This window comes from Mesoplodon densirostris, chromosome 5, assembly GCF_025265405.1.
Source record: "Mesoplodon densirostris isolate mMesDen1 chromosome 5, mMesDen1 primary haplotype, whole genome shotgun sequence".
Taxonomy (NCBI): domain Eukaryota; kingdom Metazoa; phylum Chordata; class Mammalia; order Artiodactyla; family Ziphiidae; genus Mesoplodon; species Mesoplodon densirostris.
This window is the reverse complement of record NC_082665.1, coordinates 115,578,620-115,592,817: the sequence shown is the minus strand read 5'-3', so window position 1 is coordinate 115,592,817 and position 14,198 is coordinate 115,578,620. Positions and strand designations below refer to the sequence as shown.

Here is a 14,198-nt window from a genome sequence, read left to right as displayed (position 1 = left end):
AAATCGGCTTAAGCAAATAAGAGGGTTCCTTGTATTGTTCCTGCAAATGTTCTGTAAATTTCAAATTACTTCCGAATAGAAAGTTTAAAAAGAAAAGAACGGATGTCTTTTCTAGAACCGCAGCGGCCAATGCATCAGAGAGAGTCCAAAAGAAACACTGGAGGAAAAGAGACAAGAGGAAAATGTGTTCTTAAAAAAGAAAAAAAAAAATCCAAAAAACTGGCAGCAGGAAACCCCTTCCGCTGAGCGCACAGGCTTGCCTCCTTGGGTGACGCCGCACCTCTGTCCTCACACGTCGGGGCGCTGCAGTGGCGTGCGTGCCCCTCCCCGCCACCGCGCCGACACTGCCCCTGGCGGTGACTCACGCCGGGCATCCTTTAAATACGGGGAGGGCCCGGCGAGCCGCACTCATGCAGCAGCCGTGAGCCGTCCCACGTCCTCCTCTCTGGCTCCCTCTGGTTGACGGCTGCCGGGCGGGCGCTGACTTGCTGGTAAGTAGGAGGGCTGGCCTCCTGCCTCCTCCCTCCCTCCCACCGGCCTGGAAGGACCCGGCTAGCCTCCCCCTCCTTTTTTGCTGACCCCGCTCCCCCAGGAAGAGCGTCCAGAAGGGGCAGGGCTGGCGCGGTGCCTAGGGATGCTCTCAGAACGCGGCCGGTGGAGCCTGCGCTGGAGGGGCACGTGGCCGAACTCACGCTGCCCAGGTGCCTGGGGCCACAGCCCCTCTCTGCGGATCCCTGACCAGCCTCTTCCTCTTTTTGTCCTGACCCGTCCTGGATGTCGACCTGGGACGCTGAGAAGATGTTTTAGACCGGCAAAAAGTTGACTTTGAAAGTTGACTTTCAAATGCTCACACCAGTTACCCATCGAGTTTACCTCTTTCGGGATACTAGCTCCACTGGGAGAAGAGTTTCTCTTTTTAAGATCCAGGTTATTTGAACCCAAGTCCTCTTCCCCAGCACTTACTATGGTGGCCACCAGCGGCCTGTCCTGTATTTGGGTCTGTTGCGGACCAATGCGGGTATCCCAAGTGACAGAGCTGTCCTCTTTTCATAGACTGACTTCCAGTTACTACAAAAGTGGCTTCAGCAGATGTGCTGGCGCCTGGTTTGGATTTCCAATTTGGAATTCAGCTGTGGGCTCAGGGTTGTTCCAGATTCTAAGCTTGTGTGTGGCTTAGGCGACTTCATTCTGGCAGCTTTCCCCTCTTGCCTTGGCCACTAATGGCTTTGGGTAGGGAGAGTCAGGGCTGGAGATGGATTTGTGATGAGGCTGGTTTGCATTTAAAATTGTGACTGTTGTACCTTTACCAGATTCTCTGCTCAAATGTAGAGGCAAGAGCGGGGCCAAGGAACCACCTGTGGAAAACCAGAACTTTTCTAGAGCTTCCCACCGTGCCAAGTGTGAGAGAGCCAGTCTACCTCCAGGGCCAAATGTGTGACCTCAGGGCAGGTTGCGACTCTCTCTTGGATGACACGTCACTCAGACTGAAGGTGCTAGATGCCTGTCTGTCACGCTCTGGCTTCTCCTTTAGGATTATATCACCATATCAACCCGTGTTGGTGCCACTGGCTCTGTAATTTAGAAATTCTCTAATGGCTGTCACTTCTTATACTCTGAATCGATTGAACATCTGGGGTACATTCAGGGCCAGACAGTCCTATTTGCCTGTGGTCTTGAGTCAGCTGGGCGGGCTCTGCAGGGATGAGACAAGAATGTGAGAGGTCGGGGTGCGGGGAAGGGGTCTGAACAGACCCTGCAGAAAGTCAGGGCACGGAAGGCTCTCCCAGGGCTGGGGACACTACCTGGGCTTGCTCAGTAAATGGGGGGGGGGGCTGCCAGTGGAAATAGAACCAGATGTGGAGAAATAAGGAGAGCTGGGAGAGAAGCTGTTCCAGCTCGGTCCTGCCAGCAAACACTCCCAGGGCTGTGACTACACGTGGCAGTTTGCCTCCCTAAATCCTGACCGCGAAAGACTGCCTGCAGCTTCTGGTTTCACTGCCTCCCTGGGCTTTGGGGACACAGGATTTAGAAACTTCTGTCAAGATGCTTTGATGAGGGGCTGATCCATTTTATCTAAGTTGGGCCCCCCAGGTGTTACCCTGAGAAGGGGGCTGTAGCCCATGGCTTTTAAAATAAAAGCCCCAAATGGAAGTGTCTCCCTGCTCCGCTTGGCAAGTTTGTCAGTATGTCCTGCCACTTCTGCCAAGCTAATTACAGCCCTGCTCTGGCCTCTGCCAGAAGCCCTACCTCCCCTAACCCCAGGGCTGGAAAGGACTAATTTCCTTGTACTCATTTCCTTTTCTAAACAAATGGACTGAACTTTGACCTTGATGGGCCATGAGAGATGGGGTCAGTGCTTGAGCCAGGTGGAGGATGAGGGTGTGGCTGCTCTTCCCTTGGGGCTCCAGGATGTGTTTGGGGTGGAGGCCTGAACCGGGCTGTGTGTTGAGACGATGGGATCACCCCCTTCTGGCTGAACAACCTCTTCTGTTCTTCCATCCACTCCTCCAAGCCACTCAGGTGAAACTGAGCAAACACGAGCATCAGAACAGCCTTGAGGAAGAACATCCCTCAAACCATGCAGCCTGGGAGTTGGGAGAGGCACTTGACCTTGACTAATCATGCTGGGCGGCTGGAGGGCGGATTGTAGATGAGCCTGAGATCATTTTCGAACGGGGGGAGAGAAGCCACCTCTTCCCCGCATCCAGGCACAGCTGGACACGTGGGTGATGAGGTCCTAAAGCCTCATAAGGTTCAGGGGGGTCACCAAGCTCTATGGTTAGGTAGAGCCCTGATCTGGGTGTCTGGAATCTTCCACTGACTGTGTGAGCCCAGGCAAGGCCCCTCCTCCCTCTGGGCCCCTTAGTTTTCCCATCTACAAAATGACCAGATGGTTTGACCAGATGGGCTCAAAAGGCCTTGGCATCTCTGATGCCCTGGGCTCTAAGTGCTGCTTCTGGGAGCAGCCTCTACTGCTGGGTTCAACTTAGCACAGACCCCAGATTTCTGACAGGGACGGAGAAAGGGCCACTGAAGGAAATATGGACAGAGGGGGCTGGACCCTGTCTAGGGCCCGACCTTCAGCCTCCCCAATCCAGGGTTCAATCTCTCTGTCTTGGTAGTAAATGACATAGGTCAGGAGCATGGAGTCCCAGCTGGTCTAGGCCTCAAGTGGTGCTTCCGAGTGTGGGCTGTGGACCCCTGCATCAGAGTCACTTGGGGAGTCTGTTAAATGTGCAGGGTGCTGGGCTGTTCCCCCTACCCCCCAGACCTAGGGATCAGGAGCTCTGTGGGTGGAGCCTCCAGAGATTCTGATTTTACTCAGCTTTGGGCCAAGAACAAGCCTAAGTGCTTCACATGCATTAACTCGTGTAATCCTCATTACTGCAGTGCTCTGAGTTCAGTTCTGTTAAGCGAGTTTCCCAGGCACTTCCAGGCGACATTCATGTACTGATCTGGGGAACACAGTGGTTACCCCCTTCAAGCAAGACGGGGAGGTCAAGATACAGTGAGCCTCTCATTCAGACAGTGGCTTCAGACCCACTGGACCGTGCAGAGAGGAGTGGCTTGATTGGCGCTGATGCCGGCTGTGTACAGGGGAGACACCACAGCCCCATGCCTGGCATCTCCCTCGATGGACGGGGCAACATCCCAATGCTGATGAGGCCATGTTTTGGGAGATCTCTGTACGGGGAGGGCACAGGCCAGGGAGGGAGATTTCCTGTCTGGGCCTCAGTTTCCCCAGGTGCGCTGGGAGGGGGCCTCCCTAAGGCCCCCCTCTCAGCTCCCTGCTCCATGAAGTAGCTCTCGGCCATGTGAAGATGCACCAGTTAACAAGTGGGATTGCCCTGCCTGGAAAACTTTGGAAGCAAGGTGGGCCTGAAAAGATGGAGACAATGTCCTCAAGCCTCCATGTGAAGGTGTCACTGCTGGTGGTTCCACGTGGCCTATAGGGGATGGTGGGAATGACGGGGCTTCAGACCAAATCTCCTTTCTGTCTCTGGTAAGATATCAGAGCTGCCAAAGGCCCCTGGGAGTCTTTACAGTCGGGGAAACTGAGGTCTGGAGAATTTACCTAAACTCACACTCCAACTTAGAGTTAAGACAGAGTATCACATCCGTCTCCGAGGTTCTTTCCAAAAGCTTTGCTCCATGGCATTGAAATAAGAAGGCGTCTCCTCCCAGGCAACCTCGAGTTTCGGGAATGTGATGATGGTATGAAACCCCAAAGTCCCAACCCACCAACCAACAAAGCTCAGGGCTTCGAGGCTAATTATGTGTTTGCCCATGAGTCATAGAGGCTGTTTTTGCTAAAAAGACCAGAGCCAGAGTGCCTGGTCCAAGCACTTCCACTCCTGGGGAGGGACCACGTCAGAGTGCCCAGGTGAGCTGTCTGTCTGTCTTTCTGTGCGTCTGCAGGCTCAGTGAATTCCCTGGGCCAGCGACAGATGCCAGGCTGCTCCCCCTCCCAAGACAGGGGCTGGACCAAGTCGCTGCAGTGACTAAGGACGCGTTTGGCTGCCTGGAGGAGGAGGGTGTAATTAGGGCAGCTTTGTGGGTCTTTAACTGTCATGGCTACCAAGCAGCACAGGGCAGCGTGGACTATTAGTCCACTGTGTGCTGGGCTCCTGAGGGCCTCAGGCTTCCGTGGACGCCGGCCACACTTGCTGGAAATCCAAGGGCCCGGCTGGTTGTCCAGCCTGCTCCTGCGGCCCCTCCCTCCCCTGAGGGCTCTGCAGCTGGGTTTGGGGTAGGCTCCCTGGAGGTCCTTTGCAGCAGTCCGTGCCAGCCGTGGTGGTGGTAACAAGTGCTGGAAAGTAGGAAAGCAGTGCATGTGGTGCTGGAGTGGGCTCTGCAGACACGAGGATTTATAAAAGGGAAAATCTGGAAATTCTTGCAATATTCGTTAAGCGGAGTGTGGTTCGTTTTAAACAACAGTGGCTCTGTTCCCATAAGGGAGTTGTTCCCATAAGGGAGTTATCTTTTTCCTCCTCTTCCCAAGCCATGAGGCACCACCCCTGGCCGTGGACCCTTCCTGGGGCTGGCTTGATGCCCCCTCCCCAGCTGGGGAGTGCAAACTCACAGAGGTCTGAGATGGGTCTTCAGAGGGTTCCTTGGTCCACACCTTCATTTATAGATGGGGAAACTAGACAGAGACTGCCCTGGGCTTTCCAGGTTATGGGCACTTTAATTTAGTCCCTAATACTTGGGCTACAACACCATTTTGAAGCATCCTGGGCATAGGAGTATACATAGAAATTAAGTGCTAGATGGTTCATCACCAGGAGTGATGCTTCACCTTTTGTAAGTCAGTCCAGGGGGTAGATCTCTCTCACACATATATCGAGGGGATGGGCAAACACCCACAACTGTCTGTGTGGACCCCCTGGGAGCACAGGCACAATTGTCCTGGTTGATGGATCTCATATCCTTGCCCTGGGACTCAGCCTTAGAATCCTAGAGTCTTGGTGATGGACAGCTGTCATCTAGTCCAATACTCTACGAGGTGTAGAATCTTCTCTCCAGCTTCCTTACCATGTTTCTGCTTAGTTTCTGCTTGAACACTTCCAGGGATGGGGAGCTTACTGCCTTATGAGGTTGTCCATTCTGATTCGGACAAGCTGTCTTCAGTGAAGAACTAAAATGCACGACCCCATAGCTTCTGTGTACTAGTTTCGACCTCGAGAGCCACACTAAGGCTGTTTTCTGTATCCCAGGGCAGCCCTTCACGTACACTAAGAAAGTGCTTGCAGGCTCATCACATCTTCTCTTCTTTCCGCTATTCATCCACAGTTCCTTCAATGGATGCTCAGATGTTCTGGTTTCTGCATCCCCTCACCATCTTTTTACCCTTCTCTAGAAGGCCTTCAATAGACCAGTCTGGAAAAAAAAAAAAAAAAAAATAGACCAGTTTGTCTTTGGCCTTCTTAAAGTTCAGGGTGAAACTGAGAACAGCATTACAGATGTGGACTGATGAGGGCAGTGTAGAGCAAGACCATCACCTCCTTTGTTCCATACTTAATACTTCTATTAATGCAGTCTAAGATCACATTAGCTTTTGTGAGCAGTCTTCTTTCTCTGCTACCGTCAATAAAAAGCCCTCACATCTAAGGGTGGATGTTAAGTCACTTTTTCAGTGCCTCCTTTCTAAGCTGTTCATTTTCTGCTCTCAAGTTCTGGAACCAACACTTATCTATACAAGTTCATTCTTTTAGATGTGTCCATAGCTTAATCTGGCCCCCTTCCTTTGAATCTAGACTCCATTGTCAAGTTGTTATTTTTCTTTCATTTCTCCACAGTTCTACATACTTATTTGAGTCTTTGATGGAAAGTACAGCAGGTCAGGGCTTGGATGGGCTGTAACTAGGGCAACAATCAAGGCCTGGGTGGGTGGGGGATGAGCTTGGGTTCTGCCGTCAGAGTAAGCTTGTTGGGGGCAGGGGAGGGGTGCATTGAGTTGAGGCCAGGTTGGGAAGCCTGGATTATTCTAAGTTGTGGGCCAGACTCAGGACTCCATGAGTTCAGGGGAACAAAGAAAGGCCAGAGAAATACCTTCTCCACCCAGCCAGTTTATGCCTTATAGGCCATCATTTGAAATTCCTTCTTCTGACTCAGGACTTTTGCTCATTAAAAGGACAGGCACGCAGTAACACTCACAGTTCTCATCCAGGAATCTGGAGATGCTGGCTTTAAGCTCTGAGCCTCAGTTTCCCTGCTTCCTGCATTCCCCCAAAATGATGGGCATGCATGATCAGTAGTTCTTAACCCTTTGGGAGTTAGAGACCCCTTTGAATCTCGGATGGAAGTTACAGATGTTCTACACATACACAGAAATCCATAGTCCCTTGACTAAGAATGCCAAGATTAAAAGCACCTTGAGGCCTTCCTGCCTCCAAGAGTCTACAAGGGCCATGCTGTAGGGGAGCTTGGCACTTGCTCACACGTTTGCACAGAACACCCTCACAGCCTTTCTTCAATTTGCTCCTTACGTTGGCCTCAGGACGGGGCAGAGGTTATCACTCTCACCTAACAGATGAGGAAGCTGAGCCTGGAGGCCTCAAGCTTCATTCAAGTCAAACAGCTAATGTGTGGTCCTTAAATATTCATGTAGGGCCCAGTTCCCCTGCCCACCATCTCCACTTTCTATTTGTATGGACCTGATCTCAAACACCAAACCTTCCATGACTTTGACTCCATTCCCAGATCAGCACCATGTCTGCGGGAGCGTCTGGGCCTACCAACTTTCAGCTCAGAGGACATCCTAAGTTTTCCGGGACTTACTCAAGGCCACCCAATGTTTCTTCTGGAAACTGGGACTGGTACCCAGAAGGCAGACCCCAGACGTCGGCCGACCCACAGCAGCCCCTTCCAGAGAGACAGGAAGTGGTGTGGATAGTTTCCTTTTATTGGGAAGGTGGTTTGGATTAAACCTAGACGAAGCCCCTGTGAAAGGGTTAACGCAGGGGCAGGTTGGTGGTGGCGGTGACGGGGCAGTGCTGGCCGGTGTGCGGCGGGGCCCAGGGAGACGGAAGGTTGAGCTTCCCTGCAGTCTTTTCCAACAGATCGCAGTGTGGTGCTGCTCTGCTGGCTGCTGCTGCCCGTCCCCGCAGGTGTTCATAGCTGTGGCCTCAGCATCTTCCCCCAGGTTCAGGCCCTGTTTATTTGCTGTCGTTTCCTATCTGTTCCTCCTGAGGAAGCCACGTTCAACTAGCAAGTCCAGGTGGTCTGAGAGACACAGAGATGGATAAGATACTGCTCCTGACTTAAGGAACTCATAGGGACGGGACACGAACATCCCTGCTCTTGCAAAGCCTATTGACTAGGGAAGGAGACAGACGGGGACACAGTGAATGCCATGTGTGGCTGCAGTGCTATGGCCTGCTTCCGTTAGGCCATAATGGAAGTTGGGAAAATCACCTGCACGGGAGGGTAACTAAAGCTGACTCGTGGAATCCTGGAAAGCTTCCTAGGGGTGACTGCCTGTGAGCTAGACTTAGAAGTGTGGGGAAGATTTGGATGAGGATGAAGAGTCCTCCAAGTGGGGAGAATTGCTTGGGCAAAGGCATGGAAATAGGAAGGCCTGGGGGAACACGAAGAGGCTGCAGACCAGACCACAGGTAGCATGAGATGGGTACGTGGTGATGGGTTTCAAAGGCAAGCCAGTGTTTGGCACCCAAGGTTGACGTCGGCTTAAAAACAGCTGAAGCATCAGTAAGGCAGTCCTGACTTGTGCCCTTTCTCTCCTTCCAGAGGCCATGCCACTGAAACATTTTCTCCTTTTGCTGGTGGGCTGCCAAGCCTGGGCTGTGGGCTGGGCCTACCATGGCTGCCCTAGAGAGTGCACCTGCTCCAGGGCCTCCCAGGTGGAGTGCACGGGGGCGCGCATCATGGTGGTACCCACCCCGCTGCCCTGGAATGCCATGAGCCTGCAGATCCTCAACACGCACATCACCGAACTCAACGAATCCCCGTTCCTCAACATATCGGCCCTGATCGCCCTGCGGATTGAGAAGAATGAGCTGTCCCGCATCGCGCCCAGTGCCTTCCGTAATCTGGGCTCTCTGCGCTACCTCAGCCTCGCCAACAACAAGCTTCAGGTTCTGCCCGTCAGCCTCTTCCAGGGCCTGGACAACCTAGAGTCGCTCCTCTTGTCCAGCAACCAGCTGGTGCAGATCCAGCCGACTCACTTCACCCACTTCAGCAACCTCAAGGAACTGCAGTTGCACGGCAACCACCTGGAATTTATCCCCGACGGCGTCTTTGACCACCTGGTGGGCCTCATCAAGCTCAATCTGGGCAAGAATAGCCTCACCCACCTCTCACCCAGGGTCTTCCAGCACCTGAGCAACCTCCAGGTCCTCCGGCTGTATGAGAACAGGATTTCAGAAATCCCCGTGGGCTGTTTCGACGGGCTTGGCAACCTCCAGGAGCTGGCCCTGCAGCAGAACCAGATTACTATGCTGTCTCCTGGCCTCTTCCAAAACAACCGTAACCTCCAGAAGCTCTATCTGTCCAATAACCACATCTCCCGGCTGCCCTCCGGCATCTTCATGCAGCTGCCCCAGCTCAACCGGCTCACGCTCTTCGGGAATTCCCTGAAGGAGCTCTCTCCGGGCATCTTTGGACCCATGCACAACCTGCGTGAGCTTTGGCTCTATGACAACCACATCACCTCCCTCCCGGACAATGTCTTCAGCAGCCTCCGCCAGTTGCAGGTCCTGGTCCTCAGCCACAACCAGCTCAGCTACATCTCTCCGGATGCCTTCAATGGGCTGGTGGAGATGCGGGAGCTGTCCCTCCACACCAATGTGCTGCAGGAGCTGGACGGGAGTGTCTTCCGAACGCTGGCCAATCTGCAGAACATCTCCCTGCAGAACAACCGCCTCAGACAGCTCCCGGGCAACATCTTCACCAACGCCAATGAACTCATGACCATCCAGCTGCAGAACAACCAGCTGGAGAACCTGCCCTTGGGCATCTTCGATCACCTGGGGAAGCTGTGTGAGCTGCGGCTCTACGACAACCCCTGGAGGTGTGACTCGGACATCCTTCCACTCCACAACTGGCTCCTACTCAACAAGGCCAGGCTGGGGACAAACATCCCCCCGGTGTGTTTCAGCCCAGCCAATGTCCGAGGCCAGTCCCTCATCATCATCGATGTCAATGATGTCGTCTCCAGTGTCCAGGGTCCAGTGGTCCCCGAGGTGCCCACCCGCCCACAGACACCCAGCTACTCTGACACCACCTACATCTCCTCTACCACTGACTTCACCAGCACCGTGCAGGACTACACCAGTCTGACCACCATCGAGACCACCGAAAGCCATGACACGGGGGGCATGACCCAGGCCCAGAGCAGGCTGGCCATTGCTGCCATTGTGATTGGCATCCTTGCCCTGGCCTGCTCCCTGGCTGCCTGCATCTGCTGTTGCTGCTGCAAGAAGAGGAGCCAGGCGGTCCTGATGCAGATGAAGGCACCCAATGAGTGTTAAGAGAGGCAGGCTGGAGACAGGGCTGGGGAACGGTGGGACCCCCAGAGGATCCAGGATTTCATCGTTCCACCTCCACCCCTGGGTCCAAAGAGCCATCCCCTGCTCCCCCTCTCTCTGGTCCCCGAGAGAAAGGTGCCCCCACCTTTTCCTGACCTGCCTGGTTCTCCTATAGAAGAGGTTCTTGCAGAGCCTTCTTACCAACAGGGAGACCTAACCCACTGTGGCAAAAACCCTGCGGTGTTCCCAATTCACATCCCTGGGCTTCTCTCAAGGTAGCCCCTCCTCTAAAGCCTCATCAGCTCTCCTCCAAAAACCACCTTCCCTGCGTCTGCACCCCTGCCAACCTCTATAGATGCAATTATTACACACCTGCCACGTTGTGGCAATAGTCCTCCACTGGGACAGCCCCTTTCCCAAGTATTATGTAAGTTGATTCCCCTTCTTTGCTCCTCTTGTTTGTGACATGGCTCTACCCTGTCCCCTCAATGAAAGGTCTCCCTTCACTTCCTACTCCTGAAGGCAAGGTGACTTCTCTCCTCAAAGAAGGCTTCAAATCATTTAGCTGATCTCTTAAGAACTGCCAAGTGCCTTGGCTTTCAGGATGCTATGAAAGCGAGAAGGGAAAAATGAGGCTGTTCAGGTCCTGGAGGCCGGACTACCATCAGCATCTCTTGTGATTTTTATCTGGAAAAGGAAGAAAGGCACCGGTGCAACAAGTTTAGCCGCTTAGAGAATGATATTTCTGAACTGCAAACTTTGCTTTGAAAATTTCAGTCCTTTAAGGAATAAAATCATGTAGAATTTCTCACCCTCCCCCCGAAAAACTTGAAAATCAGCTTATTGGTACTGGATGGAGAAAGCAATTTGGTGCCTGGGGGTGCTTGTGTTCACCCCCAGAATTTTTCTCTTTTATCTTTTTATGGAAGTGTAATATACATACAGAAAAACAGGAGCATGATAGTGTGTAGTTTGATGGATTTTCACAAACTTTACACACCTGTGTAATCAGCACCCAAATCAAGAAACGAGACATCGCCAGTATCCTCCATCCTGAGCTTTTACTGGAGAAGACTGGGGCCTATGGAGGTGGCATGAACTTACCTGGGAACTGGCTTCCCACGGGTCAGGATGAGCCCCTCACTGCCCTCCCCCTGCAGCCAGCCCTTGCAAAGGCCCAGCTGCCAGGGTTGGAGGAGAAGATGTAGGTACACTCTGGCCTGGATGGGAAATTGTATTAAATCCCAGACCTTGAAGTACCAGGCTTGGCCAGGTCAGAGGCATCTCAACTAGAGAGGCTCATGCAACCACACACCCTACCCTGCCAACAAGCTGTCTGTTGCTCATTGGAGGCTCCTCTGCCTGGGCCTTTTATGGGCATGATATGCCTATATCTGTTTTTAATTTTCACTCTCCGTTTGGGAAAGTGAAATAGCTCAGAGATGAGATCCTTTAATTGGACAGCCAAGTGTAATGGAACCCAGCAATCCCTCTGGTCGTGGTAAAATTCTCCATCGACATTACAGTCAGCTAGACACTGAACTTCAGCATTCTCATACACAGCAGGCAACATGGGTACACCGATAGGTCACCCTGGGTCAGGGCCCTCTGTGGAGCCTCTCCCTGCCTGTGGTCTGGTTACAAGAGTTGAGTTGTTTGGTCCAGAGTTGCCGTCACATGAATACCTGCTCTCGCCATCCTTCCTGCTACATATATATTCACACTGGTAAAGAAAGTACACTCAAGACAATGCATGTCTTTCTCTGGACAACTGGTATACCAGTTTAGAAGTAGAAACAGTGAAATGGAGAAATTCACGTATCTGTGTCTGCCCAGGAAAGAGCTGCATCCAACACTACAGGGATTTGGAAATCTGCTATCAATCCTGACGGGCCTTTACTAGTTCCCTCTGCCCCACGAGACAAATAAGAAATCCCCTTGGGCCTTAACAGCGTGATGCTGAAAGGTCCCAACAAAACGAGTGTGTAAGAACTTGTGCATTTTGTAGCTTTTCACTCTCTGTCACAGGGGATCTGGGAGAGATGGGGCCTGTTAAGGCAAAAGACATAGTATCCCCAAGGTGAATCTGGGTCTCCAAAATGTTTTCAAATTATTTATAGCACCTGGTGGACATGTATCAAGGCTTGCCATGGTCCAAAGAGACATGAGTCCAGAACTTGGGGCATGGGCATCATTCCACTGATGGTGGCCTGCCATATTGATCCTGGGGCCCAAAGGGGAAGCTTGGCTTGCTCTTCTCCAGACAGGAAGCATGGTTTGGCACTGCATTCCTCAAGATGCTCCTTGTAACTAGTCTCCAATGTCTCCTTGTGCAAGGGTACAAGTGGGCCAGAGATGGCAGAGAGGTGAGGAAGAAGTCCTCTTCATCCAGTGTGCCCTGCCAAGCTGAACCCAGAACCCCTGGGTATTGATGGCATTGGCCATGACTTTGGAATATCTTCCTCTCTGGCCCAGGATATCACACGTGGCCTGAGGGCAGCTGTCCTCAGATGACTCCCCACAGGAGCACCCTGGGTGGGGGTGGTGGACCCTTCGCCTGACCTTCTGAGCTTGCCTGTTCCTTTCTCCCATCAGAGTGGACTAGAAGGAGCCACTGGGCCTCCTCTTCCTTGGCAGGCGTTTTGGTCCTTCTGAACCACGGTGTCTGGTCAGGGAGCTGCCAGAAAATGTGGGTGGAGTTTCCTTTCCAACAGGATGATGCATTTGCTCACTTCTTGGGGCTGGAGTGAGCTGCTTGGTCCCCCAAAAGTTGAGTTCACTTTCCCCCTTTGCTCATTGGCTTCTAGTTCCCCTTGCCAGTACTCCCATTTGGAGTGGAGGGTCAATGTTGGAGGAAAGATAATAAAAGCCCATTAGAACCACTGTTTTTCAAAAATGCTTACTGTGCATGGATACCCTTCAAAGCACTTAACAGCCATTTTCTTTTTAACCCTCACAGCACCCCTGTGCATGAGTAGTCCATGTGAGAGGGTCTAAAACCACTTGTCTTCCGCAACATTATTCAATAGGCTGTGGGTTTACCTTCTCTCTTTAAGCTTTGCACAAGACCTCATGGCCTGTCCTGGGCTTTCATCGTTAAACCAAAGAAAATGGGAGTCACTGTCCTGTTGCTCCCCATACCATAGTCTTAGCCATTGGAACCTCACCTGGTACTGTGTGGATCCAATGCTTTGTGAATACAGGAAAAAATTAAACTCATCCACCCGTTAAAGAAAAAATGGCTTCTCTCAAGGGAACTGTTGGGCTGAGTGTATATTGTTCCTCCTCGTTAGAATTTAAAGGCACAACACCCTTCTCAGAACTCTTCCTGGGAACCAATACAATTGTCACAGATGTCTGTGTAGTGCAGTGATGGGAATCATTTCCAAACTCAGGAAGCTTGTGGCGAGCAGACAGCTAGAGATAACTAGATAACTAGAGTTGCTAAAGAGACACTGGAGGCAGCCCGGCCTTTAGCTATGAATCACTCGAATTCAGCTTACAGATCCCACAGTCGGAACTGAATCGGGGCTGCTGGGGAGCCAGTGGTGGTCTTGGGGAGCAGGTCTTCGCTGTGGTTCAGAGAGGCATGGGGCAGACACTCCTCCAGGCCAAACTCCTCCCAGTGTGAGCTCTCTCCTTGACCTAAGGGGAGATTGTTCTCACAAACCTGTTGCCTTTGTGCTACCTTCAAAAGTAGATCAATTTTGCCTCACTTAAAGAATCATTGCAAATAGTCCCAGGTGCTTGGTGATGCATTTAGAGCTTTCTAGGCCCCCAAGGTTTTATAGAGTGTGAGCCCTGGTGGGAAAGGTTGGGGGTCTGTCTTTGCTGGATGCTGCTTGTAACAGATTTGGTGCGCACAATCAGCAATAAACGTTATACACAAGACACGTGTGATACTGTGGGCGCCTTGGCTAGGGGATCTCACTGTTGATTCTGCACTTGTCACACGAATGCAAGGCTGACCTGGACAGCCCCCCACAGAGACCAGTTCCAGGCTGGGAAAGGTCCTTGGAAAGTGAGCGGAGACCAAAATGATGTCTATAGGTCACTGTGGCCAGAAGGGGCCTTAAGAATAGGTTCAACCCACTTTATAGATGAGGAAAGTAAGATTGAGACAGGAAATGTCCCAATCTTATTTCCCCTAGTCACCTAGTGAACTAGTGGCTGAGTTTGCAAGACAACCAGGCTTCCAGACTCCCAGGC

At 52.2% G+C, this 14,198-nt stretch overlaps 1 protein-coding gene across 1 annotated transcript; it reads left to right on the top strand.

The window, feature by feature from the left end:
* Positions 1 to 412: 412 nt before the first annotated feature.
* Positions 413 to 13,878, top strand: LRRC15 (leucine rich repeat containing 15). The gene is made up of 2 exons (XM_060099306.1): positions 413 to 491; positions 8,251 to 13,878. The coding sequence occupies exon 2, from the start codon at positions 8,256 to 8,258 to the stop codon at positions 9,990 to 9,992; it is 1,737 nt and encodes a 578-aa protein (XP_059955289.1). The 5' UTR covers positions 413 to 491; positions 8,251 to 8,255; the 3' UTR covers positions 9,993 to 13,878.
* Positions 13,879 to 14,198: the final 320 nt, after the last annotated feature.